Source organism: Canis lupus, chromosome 3 (genome assembly GCF_011100685.1).
Source record: "Canis lupus familiaris isolate Mischka breed German Shepherd chromosome 3, alternate assembly UU_Cfam_GSD_1.0, whole genome shotgun sequence".
NCBI lineage: Eukaryota > Metazoa > Chordata > Mammalia > Carnivora > Canidae > Canis > Canis lupus.
Genome location: NC_049224.1, coordinates 71,327,366 through 71,345,635, shown reverse-complemented (window position 1 = coordinate 71,345,635; position 18,270 = coordinate 71,327,366). Strand labels below are relative to the sequence as shown.

At 49.3% G+C, this 18,270-nt stretch overlaps 1 protein-coding gene across 1 annotated transcript in view; it reads right to left on the bottom strand.

Moving 5' to 3' along the window:
• Positions 1-200: 200 nt before the first annotated feature.
• STK32B (serine/threonine kinase 32B) overlaps positions 201-18,270 on the bottom strand; it is a 385,550-nt gene continuing 367,480 nt past the window's right edge. The window contains exon 12 of the mRNA XM_038533402.1: positions 201-2,192. Within this exon, the coding sequence (XP_038389330.1) occupies positions 2,054-2,192 (139 nt within the window). The 3' untranslated portion in view covers positions 201-2,053. The remainder of the gene's footprint in view (positions 2,193-18,270) is intronic.

Here is an 18,270-nt window from a genome sequence, read left to right as displayed (position 1 = left end):
ATAATAATAATAATACAAATTGTGATCAAGTTGAATGGAGCCTTGAATTGCCAAGTTTGGTTTTATTTGGTGAGTAAAGACATCACCAACTAAAGTCCTTCCCTTCCCATCTCTCTGTTCCTAATTCAGCTTCAGCCTTTTGACTCAGAGGAACATTGCCCATCTCACCCAACCCCACAGAAAAACAAAGTTGTAAGAAAGAATGTCCAAGAAATAGTTTATTCTGAACAAGAAACAACACTGATTCAAACACAGCCAGGAAATCCAGTGTCTCTTGGGCTGCTTCCAGCTCCTGCCCCCTAATTCATGAACTCAGCCCAGTGAGGAATCTGAAGTGCTGCCCAGGTCATAGTGAAGAGAGGAGCAGCCCTGTGATTTCCTAGAGGGAACAGAACAGTGCCGATGGGGGACACAGAATGACAAGTGTGCAAGACAAGTAGACTTAACGTGGGCAACACAATTGAGAAATAAGCTTGGTTCAAAGGAGGAAAATAATGACCATTTCCTGTTTTTAAAATAAAAATACAAAACCACACCATCCATTAAAATGATTCTCTTAAGACGTCTAAGATGACATTGACAGCCCCAAGGATTGATTGATTCATGATGTAAAAAGTAAAAACCAGAAGTTGGGAGAAAAAAATAAAAACAAACTTGAATAGGGGTAGACAGAGTTTGAAGAAGACTCCAGGAAGAAAAGTTCAAGGAATCCTAAACACCAAGCTTGTTTCTACAGAAAGTGACCTGCCAAATGGGTGACAGACCAAAGTTTCTTCAGATGATGATGGTGATGCCCACAAAATGTGGCTAAAGTTTAGTGAGTGGTGCATGCCAGGTGCGTCACGCACCGGATGCTGTTGAACCCTATAATGATCCTGCAAGGCTGGTTTTATCATCACCACTTTAGAACAAGAAAATGATACATAAGTGATTATGCAGTTTGCCTAAGGTCTTCTGGTTAGTAAACAGCAGGGCTGGATTCTCAACGAGCCTGACTCCACGTCTGAGCTCTGTCCCTGGTGCTACAGCTTCTCCGCATTCAGAGGGCGAGTGCTCCCCAAACATGTCATTCCTTGGGTGAGTCCACCATCCTTCTAGAGTGAATTGTTCTAGTCACCCATGCTTCTTTACTCATCTATACTGGGCCACCTCATCAATGCCATTTGGCGACCCTCTTTAAGACAATGCTGAGGAGACCACTTCACACCCTTCACAGGAAAAACATCTAGAAGGAGGGTGGGGACTTAATTTGGCTGTGGGACTGGGTTTTGGGAAGAACTCTGATGGCACTCAAGAGGAGTGACTGATGGTTAGTGTCTTGTCCTTCCGAGGGGCATCTGCCTGCCATCCCTGCACAGGGTATGAGGTGGGGGTAGGGAGCTGCTGAAATTATGGGTGGGAAGCAGTCTTCTGGGAATAAGGGCAGCCATGCACCTGCAGCATTGAGACCCAGGGGACCAGGCTGATGTGCAGGCCACACCCTCTTCGAGGGTCAGAAAGACTGGCCCCGCAGGGAAGGTAAACGAGGACTCTTCAGGTTTTGCTCCAGGGTTTGGGAATCGTGTTCCCAATCGGAAGGGCAGGCTCAGAGATGTTTATTCTGCCGTTGGGCTGCATTTTCGAAAGTACTATGTGATGCACCATGATGGACCAAACTGCAAAGTTGGGATGGCCTAATTGCTTTGTGGGATGGGAGCACACTTCAAATATCAAGGTTGTAGTTTGACTGTGTAAACAATTTCATGTCACAGGTTTTGCATGTCTGCTACCCATCTGGTTTCTCCCAATAACCTTGTGGTTAGAGGTGGGACACAGCTGTTTTCACCCCTTTGGCAGATGCAGAAACAGGCACAGGAAGGGCAAGGTTGTCCAAAGTCACGCAGAGAATCTGTCAGGCACCTGGGTCCAGAACCCGGGCTTCTTGGCAACAAGCTCAGGGCTCTCTCTGCATTTGATGTCATCAGGGGTGAGACTGGGACCATCGTGGCACAGAGAGGGGCTTTCGGTGGGCAGGACGATCTGTGCAGTCCCGGCAGGTGCTGTAGGTGGTGGCTTAGCTGCTGCAGCCGCGGGAGCAGGCATGGGCTAGAATGTTGTTGTTGCACCCGTCCTGGAGCTTGCCCTGGGTCTGGCTCCCCTCTCGGCCCTCTGTGTCCAAGAGCTGGCCGCCCTGCCCCTGCTGCCTCCTCAGCCTGCAAACAAGCACAGCACAGATGTGAGATGGTGACGTGGAGCAGAGGGCAGTGGGAGGCTCAGGAGATGCATTGGTGCAAACAGGGCACTGCAGATGATCCCCGGATGACTACCACACAGTCCGTGGCCTTGACGGGTCACAGGACCTATGTGTGAGTGTGTGCACGCATGCTTGTGCTGAGTGGGATTCTCTAATGTTTGCAATTGTGTCAGGATTTGAGTGAGTCCTTCAGGAAATGCTGAAGTAGCAGCAGCAACACAGTATTTTGAAGACCGCAAACTTGGTGGCCACCGCCTCCCACCCTTTGTCTTCCCACAGGGACGAGGCCCTGGTGTGCATGGAAGCCCTCAGCCCATGCTTTCCCTGGCCCAGAGTGTGGTACCCCGGAGCCAGGCAGGCCTGGGGTCAAAGCCTGGGTCAGGTGCACTCCTGTGAGATATTTAACACACACAGCTTCAGTTTCTCCATCTATATAATGGATATGACAATTCCCACCCAATGGCTCCCTGTGAGGTCTACAGGAGATCAAGCTTGTAATTTGCCTAAGTTCTCACGCCATCAGGGTAGGCGATGAGCCCCACACATCATTCATTTGTGTGGATGCATTGAATGCCCACTGATGTACCAGCCACCAAGGCAGGGAGCAGGGGAAACCCTGGCCAGCAGAGTGAAGAGTCATCTTCTCTGTCCTCATGGAGTTTACTGTCTCAATGGGGCCATGGACACCAATTGAATTATCCACTAAATAAATACCCAAACAGATGAGCACCCAGCCTTACGAAATGGTCCACGACAAACTGTTAAGGGAACATGATTCTAAACATTGCATTTCTTAATAGCCGGCCCGCTGCTCACCCTCCATGTGATCTAAGATGTCAAGAGCCTTCTCCTTGTGACCTGCAAGTTCAGGTTCACGCACTATCCCACGACTGTCACTGTGTGCATGGGGCAGGCAAAAAATAAAATGGAGACATGTAGGGAAGGAGCAAGAAGTCTGAGAACAGGAAAAACACAGCTCTCAGTACTTGCTACTCAGGCACCGCTGGTCCAGCTGCTGTCTTCCGGGACTTAGCCTTCCTATGGAACCTAGGATTAAACCATTCACTTGGAGAAGGCTAAGGGAATCATCAGAGAGATGATTCCAGCCCTACTGTGGGGCTGGAAATAATAAGATTGCCACAGTCTTGCCTGTTCTGAAAGACACAGGTTTCAGCCCAAATTTACTTCTCACATAAGCCGGTTCTGTCAAACAGAGCACAGACCTGCTGCCTGATGTGTGTGAAAGAGCCACTTCACTCAGCAAACACACGCTTCCAGGGCACTGCAGATGATCCCCGGATGACTACCACACAGTCCGTGGCCTTGACGGGTCACAGGACCTATGTGTGAGTGTGTGCACGCATGCTTGTGCTGAGTGGGATTCTCTGGTGTTTGCAATTATGTCAGGATTTGAGTGAGTCCTTCAGGAAATGCTGAAGTAGCAGCAGCAACACAGTATTTTGAAGACCGCAAACTTGGTGGCCACTGCCTCCCACCCTTTGTCTTCCCACAGGGACGAAGCCCTGGTGTGCAGCCCCTTTGTCCCCAAGGCTTGTGGCTATCCAGGTAGCCAGAAGGGGAAAGGTGGTTAGGGTCAACATTCATCCACAAGACAGGTTGGGACCCAGAGGATAAAGTAAGTGGGGGAGGGAGAGTCTAGTACCAGCAGAGGGGGTGGTCGGACTTCCCGGGCAGGGCTGGGAACTGCTCAGGAAGCTCCCTCTCCTGTCCCTTCTCTGTCCTCCCCTCTACTTTAGGAGGTACCTCTGGAATGAAACTCAGATCAAAACTAGGGAAAACTCAAATGGCTAAGAAACTAAATGAGAAATGCCTGTACTTCCAAAGTAGAACCTCCCTGTTTGGTTCACAATTGTAATGCCACATAATTCTCTGGGTATATCACAGGATAGAGGTGAATCCCATTAAGATTTTAAGTGCTCACTGTTTGTGGGAATGCAAACTGGTGCAACCACTCTGGAAAACTGTGTGGAGGTTCCTCAAAGAGTTAAAAATAGACCTGCCCTACAACCCAGCAATTGCACTGCTGGGGATTTACCCCAAAGATACAGATGCACTGGGGACACCTGAACCCCAACGTTCATAGCAGCAGTGTCCACAATAGCCAAACTGTGGAAGGAGCCTCGGTGTCCATCGAAAGATGAATGGATAAAGAAGATGTGGTCTATGTATACAATGGAATATTACTCAGCCACTAGAAATGACAAATATCCTGCTTCGACGTGGATGGAACTGGAGGGTATTATGCTGAGTGACGCCAGTCAACCGGAGAAGGACAATCATCATATGGTCTCACTCATACAGGGAATATAAGAAATAGTGAAAGGGAAAGGAAGGAAAATGAGTGGGAAAAATTAGAGAGGGTGACAAAACATGAGAGACTCCTAACTCTGGGAAACGAACAAGGGGCAGTGGAAGGGGAGGTGGGTGGGGCGTCGGGGTAACTGGGTGATGGGCACTGAGGGGAGCACTTGATGGGATGAGCACTGGGTGTTATACTATATGTTGGCAAATCGAACTTCAATTAAAAAAAAGAGAATGAGAAAAAAAAGATTTTAAGTGCTCAAACATAGCATAGATAGCCTTGCTGTCTCTAGACTCTTGTACTTCTCTGACCCGAAATATAGCTTCAAAGGTTGCATAATACAGAGTGGATGAGAGAGAGATGGATGCAGAAGTCTTGTGTAGATCAGGGAAGGCTTCCTGCAGGAGGCAGCATTTGAGCTGGACTTTAAGGATTGCTATGGAATGGGGGTAGCCGGAGGGAGGGACAGGGATTTGAAATGAAGGGACATAAGTCAGGTAAGAAAGTAGAGCAGAACAGTTCAGCATGGACCAGCATCCTCTGGAGCTGATGGTTTACGTACTTTGGCTTCTTTTGGCCAGAGTTTATTTAAAGAGTAGAACTAGCAGTTTGAAGTCACCATACATATTTTATGTATACATAAAATAATGTGACCATGAGTACTGGACCCTACAGCATTAATTAAATGAGGTATGAGTCAGTATGGGTCATCCCCCCTTGGCAACCTATCATCAGATTCAGGGTGAACCAAGGTGGCTGAATCCAGAAAGAAGGACCTTTCTATAGGCTTCCACCCATCCACCTATAGCACATGGAGCTGGGATTCTAATCCAGTTCTGGGAGGCACCAAGGCCTGCATTCTTCTCACTACATCTGCACCCCCACGCACCCACCAACCATTCACCATCCATTCTCCATCCACTCATCTGCCCATTTTCTATGCACTGATCCCTACATTCATCCACTTACTTACCCATCTGCCCATTCATCTATCCCATCCATCCATACACCCACCCACCCATACACCCACTTCCATGTCCACTCATTTGTCCCATTCCCAAACCCATCTGTCCACTCCTCATCCACTTACCTATTTACCACTCACCCATCCACCTCCCATATACACACCCACCCATCTACCTCATCCATGCATCATCCACGCATCTATCGATCCATCCATCCTCCCCCTTAGTCCTTATTCATCTCATTATCCACCCATTCACCTGTCCATCCATCCATTTCATCTATTCACTATATACAGATCTGTTGATCTTCCCATTTACCTCCATTTCCCCATCCACCTCCCCCATCTATCATTTATTCATCTTCTGCTCATCCACCCATCCACCCATCCATCCAACCAGCCATCCTCCACTATCCTCCCATCTTATCAATGTGCTTCCACCTTCCATCCACTCACCCACCCATTCACTCCCCTACTGTCTGAGGCTCACAGTTGAAGGGGCTGCGTGGAGCAGGACCAGACATATTCAAACAGTGAATATCCACTGTGACAAAGTTTCTGCTGGAAGGAAGCAGCATAGCACAAGGCCTCGGCTTAGAGCCAGGCTGTTCCTGTCCCTGGGTCCACAACTTATTAGCTATGTGACTTTGGGAGTTTGGATTCAGACCCAGGGATATCGTTCTCCAAGACCCCTGCTCTTTCTACTCCTGTGCCATTCAATCCTAACCTGGGGGGAAGGGATGAGCATGGAAAAATCGTTCCATGCTCCAAAGGAATTAAAAGGCTCATGTTGCTTAAATAGGAATCTTCGAACCAAGACGGATATGAAACCATTATGACTGTGGCCCTGAGAGCTCACCTCCATGACTAGCCCACAGTCCAGTTATCTGTAACTCAAGAGGAAATGAAAAAGGATTTTACATATCCTACTAGGCAGAGCTCAAGTCTGCTGATGCAAATTGGCCGGTTATCTCTGCAATGGCAGGAACGTTTAATTTTCTCAGCCAACTTATCACATTAATTCTCAGCTTTGTGGCCGGAATTCTGAGTGACAGCCACAAGTTCCCTCAATCTCTCAAACTCCACCATCAGATGCCAGAAGGAAGCGCTCTGAGACACTGAACCTCTACCAAGGAGAGTAGGACACACATTAAAATTTGTAATAAATCAGGCTCGAGGCATTTTTCAAAGGCAAAATATTTCAGAAGAGTAAAATAAAATGATTAGCAATCAAATTGCAACTCCAGCTACTTCACACACGCAGGATGGAGTCCACTTAATACCAACACTCATCTGCTATGCACTTTCCGGAGGCGAGGCCTGGCCTCTGCTGTGAGAGCCCGGTTTTCGTTTATGAAGTCAGCACGAACTGCTTTCACACCTATTCCCAGCATTCCACTGGCTCTCCCTGTGGATGTTTCCTGGCTCGTGCAGAAACGTGGATGGAGGGGCAGAGTGGTGTAGTGGGGGAGTGCAGGGCTGGCCGTCCCAGGGGCCCAGCTTTGCCATCACTGGCCTAGGGGCTGGGCACACACTTCTTCAAACCCCCCTCTCCTCACTTGTAACACAGGGACAGAAGAACATGAACCACTGTGTGCTGTCTGTCTGTCCTGTAGCAGGTCCTTTATAAAGGGCAGCTATTTTTAAAAAATATTTTATTTATTTATTCATGAGAGACACAGAGAGAGGCAGAGACACAGGCAGAGGAAGAAGCAGGCTCCATGCAGGGAGCCTGACGTGGGACTCAATCCTGGGTCTCCAGGATTACAACCTGGGCTGAAGGCGATGCTAAACCTCTGAGCCACCCGGGCAAGGGCAGCTATTTCTTTAAAAAATATTTTATTTATTGATTTGAGAGAGAGCACATGAGCTAGGCTGGGAGGGTTGGGGGGCAGAGGGAGAAGCAGACTCCCCACTGAGCAGGGAACCTGACCTAGGGCCCGATCCCAGGACCCTGGGACCATGACCTGAGCCAAAGGTAGATGCTTAACCACCTGAGCCACCCAGGCAAAGGGCAACTATTTTCAAGATGATGATCACAATGTGCAGATACTCTCCTTTTGCAGATGGGGAAACTGAGGATCAATGAGTAAAACTTAACTTGCAGCCATAATTCTGATGAATGTCTCCCAGCAAGGGGGTCCCCAGAGATGGCTCTGCAGGCCACTTTCTGGGTGGAGAGGGGTCAGGGCAGAAGAGGAGGGAGAGGACGTGCTGGAATGGGATATATATAGAGTGGCTGAGGGTCAGGACCCAGAAGTGGATGGAACAGGACAGCAGGCTGAGTAAGAGAGAATCCACCCCCAGCAGTTGTGGCGCACTGCCGAGGAGCTCACAAACCAGGGAAGGCCAGGACATGGAACTGGAGACTTGAACCAGGTCTCCTGTCTTATTGTGTGTCTCTCACCCACTGGAGGGGGCCACAGCATGGCATCTGTGTCTTCACAACACCCAGCACAGCACCCAGCCCTTGGCAGGTACACAAACCACAGGTGCCAGGAGGATGGGTGCGCCAACAAAGGAATAAATGCCCATCTTTTATTAGCAGGGTGTTTGCCCAGGTTGGCAGGTTGTGCCAACATCCCAAGGGGGAAAGAAGGCTGTTGTAATTAAATGAAGCAACAGGGTGTCCTAGCTGGACAAAAATTGGATTGCCATTTGCAGAACTGGGGAGTCATGGCCCTTGTGGGCAACAATTCACATGAGCTAACGTGCATGGAGCTTTTTCTCTTGTAGCTGAGGGAGTTGGGATAGGTTGTTACTGTGTGTGAATGTGTTAATTAAAAATATTAAGGCAGGGCAACCCTGGTGGCACAGCGGTTTAGGGCCGCCTGCAGCCCAGGGCATGGTCCTGGAGACCCTGGATCGAGTCCCGCGTCGGGCTTCCTGCATGGAGCCTGCTTCTCCCTCTGCTTATGTCTCTGTCTCTCTGAATGAATAAATAAATAAATCTTTAAAAAAATATTAAGGCAAAAAAATGTCAAGGCAAAATGATGTTTGACACAGCACTTAATGGATATGGTCTGATAATTTTGTATACAATGAATTATATTAGCAAACACTTGGGTAGTGCTGATTATGTGGCAAAGGCTGTTAAGTATTTAACCTGTGTTAACTCACTTGTCCTAACAACCACCGTAGAAAGTAGATATTTACATCCCATTGTGCAGATGAGGAGACTGAGGCACTAATGTGAGATCCAAGGTCACAAAGCGAGCAAGTGTCAGTATTCAATGCCAGGCAGCATGACAACAGAGTCTGTGTTCTTAGCTGTTATGTATAATGCTTCCCTGTGGTTCATAAAAACCAGAGTTGAAGTTGGAAGAGAATTCTGGGGACGCCTGGGTGGCTCAGTGGTTGAGTGTCTGCCTTTGGTTCAGGTTGTGATCCCGGGTCCTGGGATCAAGTCCCGTGTCGGGTTCCCCACAGGGAGCCTGCTTCTCCCTCTGCCTGTCTCTGCCTCTCTCTCTCTGTTTCTCATAAATAAATAAATAAATAAATAAATAAATAAATAAATAAATAAAATCTTAAAAAAAAAAAGTTCTGGAAGGTCACATACCCAACTGAGCGAAGGTTATCAGGTTAGGGTCGGGAGGCGGCTGTTGACGGGAAGAAAGCAGTCCCCTGTGTGTACACTGAGAAATCCCTTCTCTAGCATCCCTAAGCAGACCACTCTCAGCAGAACCCTGCTGTCCTCCCCCCCCCCAAGACGACCCCCTGCACGGGGGAAGAGCTCAGACCCTTAGAAACTTCTTCCACCTAGAAAAGAAACTGAGGATTCTGCTGTGTGACAGCTGCTCCCCTTCTGGCCTTTGATGTGTTTTCTAGAATTATTCTCTCTCTTCAATTCTTGGACGCCCTCTGGGCTGACCATCTCCCATCGTCCCCTGGGTTCACTCAGTCCCGCTGCTCAGGGCTTGGGAGTCTAACTTGTGGGAGGGAAGGGTGCTTATCAAAGGCTCCCAAGCCCCCAGCTTCAGCTCGCATTGCCAGTGGGGAGCCTCCACAGGGGTCAGGAGGAGCAAGGGGAGTTAAGTTAGGGCATCTAACTGCCCTCCTTGCATGGTCTCCTTGAGCAGCTGAGAGCACTGTAAGGTCGCTGTCCCTGCTGAGGTCGCCCTGTCCCCAATGGTCTCCCCCTTTCCCCTCTCTTGTGGAGCCCAGGTGGAAACCCTGCTTCCGTGAAGCCCCAATCCACTGCGCTAGCCAGTGTGTGGGAGCAGTGGGACACAGAGGGCCCTTTCAAGTCGTGTCTCCTTGGAGTATTTCCTCTGGGATTCTGAGAAAACATCTTCCAGGCTCCCACAAGATCAGAAAGACTCTTCCTTAAGTGAAAACTCAGTACAACCGGCCGTTCTGCTTTCGAACCTCATCACTTACTGGGAAGATCGCCTTGTGTGCCATCCTTATCTCACAAATTCAATAACAGCCTCTGGCCAGAAGCATTAAAATTCCGTCAGTTTTATCTGCTGTTGCCTAAAGCAAACGTATTTGAGGGAGCCTTTGGATGGGGCCCGCTATACCAGGGGGGGATTTGGCAAGATGCAGCGGATTACCTTACTGTGTCTCCCCCTCTACGTCCCTTTGCAAACAGATCACTCGGGGAAACGGAAGGGTTGGCAGCCTCAGGTTTCTGAGTGATGGAGACTGAGATGTACTGAGCGTGTTCCCATTCAACACCTCCTCACTGAATACCTACGTCCACCTCCTGGAGAAGAATTCACAATACCCCTGGTGAGGACGAGAAGAGGACACCCAAAGATGAGCAGCTGGTGGTAGGTCACATCACTTGTCAGACCTGAGCTCAGGCTCAAGGGGAGGACTTTGCTCTTCCCACCTTCCCAGCCTCGTGTCTCTGCCTGCACACCTGCATGAGCAGATTTCTCTCTAGATTTAGAGGTGAGGCTGATAATCTGTGTTCGAGCTGCCTTGCGGGTGAGACATGTTGGGTCCCCTTTGACTTGGGTGCACAAGAAAGGCCTAATGGGTGGGCTTTCCTCATAGTGCTCCCCAGTGTGACCTGCCCCTTTCCCTGCACCTGGAGGGATCTCAGTTCCGGGCTCTGGGGCTGGGCAGGCCGTGGGAATAGTTCTGCCCAACGAGAGAGTGAGGAGAAATGCCACCAGCAGGCTGAAGCAGTGCCGATGCCAGACCCTCTCAAAGTCTCTTTCCTCTGTCACTGTGATGTTCCAGAAATGCTGCTTCCTTCAGGCTGGGTCCTAGGGTGAGGAGGATGAGGGTGATGTGGGAGCAGCACCCCCTCACATGACCTCTGTAGACATATAGCATGAGTAAGAAACAAACCTTTGTTGTAAGCCCCTGAGATTTGGGGTTTGACAGGGGGAATCTGGAGATCCAGACACTGTTCTGTGGGTGACCAATGCCCTCAGTGCAGTTCTGGAATGCAGAGTTCCTATGGGGAAACCCCGTGGCTCCAGACAAGAATGAGCTCTTTGAAGGTTGAGAGGTCTGAGTTAGGGGGTTGCCCATCTCTTTGCCTGGGCAGCCAGCCCTGTCCATCCCCTTACCCTTCCTGCCCCCATCCAGGTACAGTTACTGTGTTTCACCTGCCCAGAAGAAGAGGAGGTCAGATGGGAAGCCAATGGGATCGCCTGTGTTTTCTTTATTCATCTGCCCTAGCCCTCACTATCTTTTTATTTATTTTTCTTGGTATATTTTTTATTGGAGTTCGATTTGCCAACATATAGCATAACACCCGGTGCTCATCCCGTCAAGTGCCCCCCTCAGTGCCCATCACCCAGTCACCCCATCTCCCCGCCCACCTCCCCTTCCACCTCCCTTGCTCGTTTCTCAGAGTTAGGAGTCTTTCATGTTTTGTCACCCTCTCTAATTTTTCCCACTCATTTTCTCTCCTTTCCCCTATAATCCTTTTCACTATTTTTTATATTCCCCGTATGAGTGAGACCATGTAATGTTTGTCCTTCTTCGATTGACTTACTTCACTCAGCATAATACCCTCCAGTTCCATCCATGTCAAAGCAAATGGTGGGTATTCATCCTTTCTAATGGTTGAGTAATATTCCATTGCATACATAGACCACACCTTCTTTATCCATTCATCTTTCCATGGACACCGAGGCTCCTTCCACAGTTTAACTATTGTAGACATTGCTGCTATAAACATTGGGGTGCAGGTGTCTCTAGCCCTCACTATCTGTCACTCCTTGGACTCAGTTAACCCGACATTGCCAACTCCACTCTCCCGGCGGAGAGGACTGACATTATGTCACCTCTGCCCTCTGACAGCAGCTGCTGCCCTTTTATAGATCTCACCTCCCTGGTTCCTAGCTACTGATTGGGAAAGGGCAGGCACTTGACCCAAGGTGTACCAATCAGAGTCCTCCTCTGCTGGCTAGATTGGATTAGTCCAGGAATGTCACCTGACTCAAGCTGAGCCAATCAGAGCCATTCTCTGGGATGCTAGAATTTGAGATATGGAAAATCTTCTCTTACTTTCTCTCTGTTTCATCTTTCATCTACTTTCTTGAGTTTGGGGATAGAGCTGAGAGGCTCTGGAGCTTTCAATACTGTGTCTTCACAGTAAAAGAAAATGGCTTCAATGTGCAAAGAAGCAGAAACCACTGGGAGGAGGAATGAGTGCATCCTGGCCTGGATGCCAGCGACCTTGGGGTCCTCTTGCACCCCAGCCCTCCCTGTGGCCACAGGAGCGCCCCCTCCCAGTGCATCCTGTTTAACCTTGCTTTTTTGGTTCCTTACTTGCAGCCACGACAGTCTCCAAGAATCCTGCATTGATGCTGGCACCTGTCTCTATGACCTCCCAGGGCCACACTTTTTCCAGGTGAAGCAATGGGATGTACATGGATGGTTATTAAATTTATTAAAGTATCGCTAATTTATATATGTGTCAAATGCCCATACTTTCAAAGTCACTGCAACTTGTATTTATTTTGCAATATTTATAAAATAACTTTTCTGAGGCTTAATAGGCAGGCTGAAAATTCTGGTTAAAATTTGGGAGGAATCAAGGGTTAAATGGCTGCCAGTCATGGAACCTTGATTAATTCCTGGAAGGTGTGCGTGTTTCTCAGGGCTGTCTGACAAACTACTGGCCACTGGGTGAAATATATTCTCTCGAGTTCTGGAGGCCAGAAGTCTGCAATGAAGGTGTCAGGAGGGCTCTGGTAGGAAAATCCTTCCTTGTCTCTTCCAGCTTCCAGTGGTTGCCAGCAATCCTGGGCAACCCCTGGACTGTGGCTGCATCACTCTGGTCTCTGCCCCTGTCTTTGACATCCTTGTCCTTCTTGAGACCCCAGTCATTGGATTTATGGTCCTTCATCCAGTTTGACATCATCTTGACTTGATTACTTCTGCAAAGACTGGATTTTCAAATATAGCAGTGGAGGGTGGGGGCAGTGCAGGAGTTTATCACATCCTTTTAAGATCCACAGGCAACCTACAAACAAGGCATTTCAGGCAGAAAATCTGAGGCTTCTCCATAGGAAGACTGGGGGCAGCCCCCAAGCTGCGTTCAGTAGAGGAAATGGTCAGTAAGGGCCTTAAGAAAAGCTGCCAATTGCCCCCAGTAGGTTCAGACCATCCTACTGTATATATTCCATTTTTTCCCATACCTTCCGAGCAATGCCGTTCCTTTGCTTCACTTGGATATTTTAATTAGTTTTGACATTTATAAAAAGTTAAAGGTGAGAGCCAGAGTAGTGTGGTCATAAAAACACGAGATCGAGCCACCCCGGACCTAGATGGGATCCCAACTCTGTAAATCACTGACTGCTGACCTCAGGCAAATGACTCCTTCTCTGAGATGCCAACATTTACAAATCAAGGCTGTGGTGAGGATTTCTTTTAGATAAAATGTAGATGCCCCTGGCACAGAACAGGTTTGCAGTATAGTCACATAGTGATAGTATTATTTCATTTGATTGGCAATGAGATATTTAGATGTAACAGAGAGAAAATTAGACCAGGATTACAACAACAGCAACAATATTTATTTCAAAACAGACCATTAGATCCTATTTATAATTTTCAAATTCATACACAGCCTCATTCCATAACAGATTTAATAAGGCCTCTAAATATTCCTCCACAAAACAGGGTACCTCTGTCTCACTGTGGAGAACCGGTCGAAAGGGAAAGAAGACGGGACTTTAAATAATCAAAGTCTGAGCAGACCAATGACAGCAGACACTTCTAAGAGAAGCCGGGTTGTGGGGATGCAGGGCCATATGTCAGGGATGGCGTCTCACACCTCAGCCCACCAGAAATCCGCCACATTGTATTTTCCGGGGTCTTTCACTGGCTTCAGGGAAGGTGCCAGGATTGGGAGCCACTTCGCAAGCAGGCTGCACTTTGCCTTGATGGAATTGGCAGAGGGCCCTGACTCCCGGGTGATTGATCTAGAGTTTTCATAGAACTATCAGGATTCTACAATCCCAGCACCTGCTTGGCCATCTTCACCTGTGGCTGAAGTTCCTCCTGCTGTTCCAGGTCGCTGAGCTGGTTCTCCCTGGCCATCTTCCTGGGCTTTGGGAAGGTGCCACCTGGCTTAGTGGAGCAGTGATCCCAGAAAGCCTGGCCTCACCCAAGGAGGGTCACCTGGGAACTTCCCCTTCACCTCACGGGGCAGTAAAGCCTCTAGCCTTTCCGAGATTCAGAGATGCCACAAGAGTCAGAAGTAGGCTTTTATCAGTTTTTCTAACTGTGAAACGGGAGAAAATAATCCTATGAACAGAACTGCAATGAGAACGGAATGAGCAGATGGCTGCAGGGTGCTCTCCAGCTCCATAGGTTGGAATAGAGGTGCTCTCAGCTGTTTGTTGGCTCTCTTGACTGCCTATCCTCATCTATAAATGACGTGTGGACCACACAATTGGAATCTCAAAGACTGGAGAGAACCTAAATGTGGTTGGCCTTGACTTCAGAAGGCAGGGTCCTTGATGTTGGCCTCTTCCTAGTGATAGGGCTAGGGAATGTGCCATGGCTAGGAGATGTGCCAGTGGAGAAGGTCCCCCTTTTACTGATTAATCTGCAAGATGCAGGCTTTACCCTTCCCTGCCTTCCCCACAGGGTGCTGAAGAAATCAGAGTGATGTCAAGGAACTCTGCAGGTGGCACAGACCTTGTAGAGTCAAGGATCACTGGTACCAAGTCCGGCCCTTGAAGGGGAGCCTGAGGCACAGAGAAGCTGGGATCACCCCCGCCCCTGTGCTCAGCACAGGGCAGTAGGACGAGGGTCTGCCCTGTTCATCCAGTCCCCAAGCCTGAAATGAATCATAACTTCATGCTTCTTGGCCTCCATCCCCCAGTGGCTCCAGGCCACAACAGAGGGCCCCTGACTCCCTGCTGGGGTCCTCCAGGGAGGCCACCTGGTTGGATGAGGTCACAGATTTTTAAACACGTTTTGATTGTTTATCTCTCTGTGGCTTTGGTCCAGGCATCACATCCTTGTCCCCAGCTGAGCCTGGCGGTGGCTTGCTGCTGTTGTGCTGTCTCAGGATGGGTAAGGAGGACAGACTGCTGTCATGTTCATTTGTACAATCTTGTACCTGTAGTGTCCGGGCTCACCGACAGACCATATCTACGCAGCTAGTAGAAATCCGCTGTTCAACATTGAATGTGCAAGGGAAGGGGCTGTTTTGCATTTTGATTTAGTGCTTGGTAAATCCAGAGCCTGATTACCTCCCTGGAACCCCAGTCCTGCCCCCTCTTAGCCATGTGCCCTCAACCTGCCCTTCTTCACCTACAGCAGGTGGAAATAAAAGTACTTGGCTCAGAGGATGGATGTACACACTGCCTGGCATAGAGTGGGCTCCCCAAGAAAGTGTGCCCCCATGGCCCTCTGCTCCATGCAAGCCACTGCCCCACCAGGATACATTGGAGAGACACCTCAAAGACACCACGTGCAGAAAGCACCCCCTCACAATTACAGGAGCAGTGTGAGCTGCTTTTACTTGTACTGGAGTGTGAGCCCCAGGAGGAACAGGGGCTTGCTCCTGGCTGTGCATCTGACCCTGAATAAACATCTGCTAAACAGCTGGGGTAAAGCGCATGCAGCACAAAGAGCCCAGAATCTAGGGGATGGAAGATTAGACTTTAAGTCCTTCATATTCCAGTTCAGAGCTGTGGATGTTGGAAATACTAATAATACGCACCTCAGGAAGTGTGGGAAGTAAAGATCAAAGCAGTGACTCCTAACCAGGGGGACCTGCCTGTTGGGGAACATCGGCCAATGTCTGAGGCTAGTTTGGGATCGTCACAACTACAGAGGTGCTACCTGTATGTACTGGGCAGAGGCCACAGATGCTGGTGAACATCCTACAATGCAAGGGACAGTCCCTGCCTCAAAAAATTGGTGTCAGTAGTCACCAAATGTCAATAGGACCGAGGATGAGAAATCTAGATCAAAGAAACAGGCTCTCAAACCATAAAATCACATATGAATGTCACCTCTTATTATTAATAATACTATTAAGTATAACAAATGCAGTATTCGATTTTTTAAATATAATGTTTTCAGGGCCTTCAAATGTAGCTTTAATGTGATTTTAAGCACGTTGACTTCTTTACAAAATATCACAGATAGAAAATTCAGCTCCTGAAACTCCGTTCTCACCAGGGGCTCCTTATCCTGGAAAACTCTGTCATATGCTATTGAAAAGACCTTTTGGAAAAACTGCACTCATATCTTTAGCCAAAAATAGGACACAACCCATTAGTATTTCTCAAACTAGTGTAAGCGTCAGCTGCCAAGGCCCTGGAAGCAGATGTTTCACCTGGTGTGGAGGCCTTCAGCCAGTTGAGACCATAAAACAGTAATAAGCTGTGCTTCTAGAAAATTAGGCAGTGCTAATTATAATTTTGCTCTCTGTTTAGAAGCTAAGGTCCAGAGAGTCAGACCCAGGGCATGTCCTCCACGTCCCCACAGCAGGCTGTGTCTGTCTGCATCCCAGCATCACCCCTGCTAGCTGACAGCATCCTGAGGGCACCAGTCCTGCTAGATCTGCTTTGGGGACTCAGGGTCCAGTCCAAGATTACAGCTTTCTGTTAAAGGACTGAATGAGAATCCCCTACAGGAGCTGGTATGGTTGCTGCCCACCCGTGTCCCCTGGGCACTACATGCTGAGGATGACTTCCTCACTGCAAGAGGGGCTGGGGGAGCTTTTCTCTGCTCAAGAGTGCATTCTAGCTGAGGAAGCACACAGGGTCTGTGCAGGGGCCAGGGAGCTGTGCAGGGGCGAGGTCCTTGGGAGCACCCTTAAGCCCGTAAGGGCTCAGAGCTGCAGGTCTCTACCCCATAGCAGGGAAGACAGAGGGCTGGACGGTTTGCAGTGTTAGGGATTCTTATGACCAGCTCAGAATCAACCAGAGGAGGCCCTGTTTGGGCACACTTGGTGTCTCTCAGGAGAAGTTCTCAAACTATGAGGTATCTGCACGACACCAAGAACATCAGATCACCAGGCCTATTTGTTCAGCTTCTGACTCAGAGGGTGCAGTATCCATTTTCTTAGGTGTTGTAACACATCACCACCATCTGGGAGGCTTACAACAACAGAAATGTATTGCCTCTTGGAGGCCAGAAATCTGACGTCAGGGTGGCGGACGGATTGGTTCCTCCTATAGGCTGAGAGAGGATCTGGTCTAGGCCTCTCTCCCAGCTTCTGGTGGCAGCTGGCGCCCCTGGCATTCCTGCCTCTGTCTCCATGTGGCTTTATCCCTGTGTCTGGGCCTTTCTTATTAGGACACCGGTCATATTGGATGACCAGCCCCCAACTCCAAAATGACATCATCTTAAATAATTACATCTGTAACAACCCTGATGTCCAAACGAGGTCACATTCTAAGGTACTAGAGGCTAGAAGTTCAGTGTATCTTTTTAGGGGACACAATTCAACCCACAACAGGTGCAGCAATTCTAAATGCTAATAACACCCCTCCCCCCCCAGTCCCCCAGGGATTGTGATGTGTGCTCCTGTGACCGGGATGCCTCCTTCTATTCACTTTTGTGGCCCTCTGCTCAGCAGGAGCGTGCAACAGTGCATGTGGAGCCGGCCAATCTGCCGTGAGCTGATGGCCTGGGCTGCCCGGGGTGGGTGTGTGGCCCCAGCCAGCATGAAGGGGAGCCCGGCTCAGCATCTCGGCATCCCCTCCCTGGTCAGGCCACTGGCCATCAGCGGCGGATGTCAGATAGGAAGGTTTAACGTTCCAGCTACTCAAGTGTCCATGTGGCAGGTGCTTCAAACACAGGGTTGCAGAACGGGGTCCCATTTTTTTCTTGGTTTAAAAAGAAAAGTCTTGGCTTGGGGCAAAGTGCCTTATGAAGGGACTCCTCACAGGCATTTGTACAGATGAGGAATTGCAGCAGCAAGGACTGTGCTGGATGTGACGTGGCTCCTTTCCCACGTTCACCGTGGAGCAGGAATAGGGTTGGACGTGGAGGGGTCGACATGGCACTCAGACAGCATCCAGCGGGACGCAGCCAGGCCCTCCACCTGGATCGCTGCATGTGGCAGGTGGGAGCTAGCCTACCAGCCAGCGGGGGCTCCCGGGGCGGGGGTGCAGCTCAGGTGAGTAGAGAGGGAGGGAGACAAGAACAGGAACCGCAGCCCCGACCCCAAGCCCACAACACCCCCTACAGCCAGCCGTCTTCTTTCCCGTCTCCTGCGGCTTCTGCACGTGTGGATCCTGGACTCCCCCCGTCTGGGAAAAGACTCTGCTCTCTTTATTTTGCCAACTCCTGTTAACTGTGCCGGCC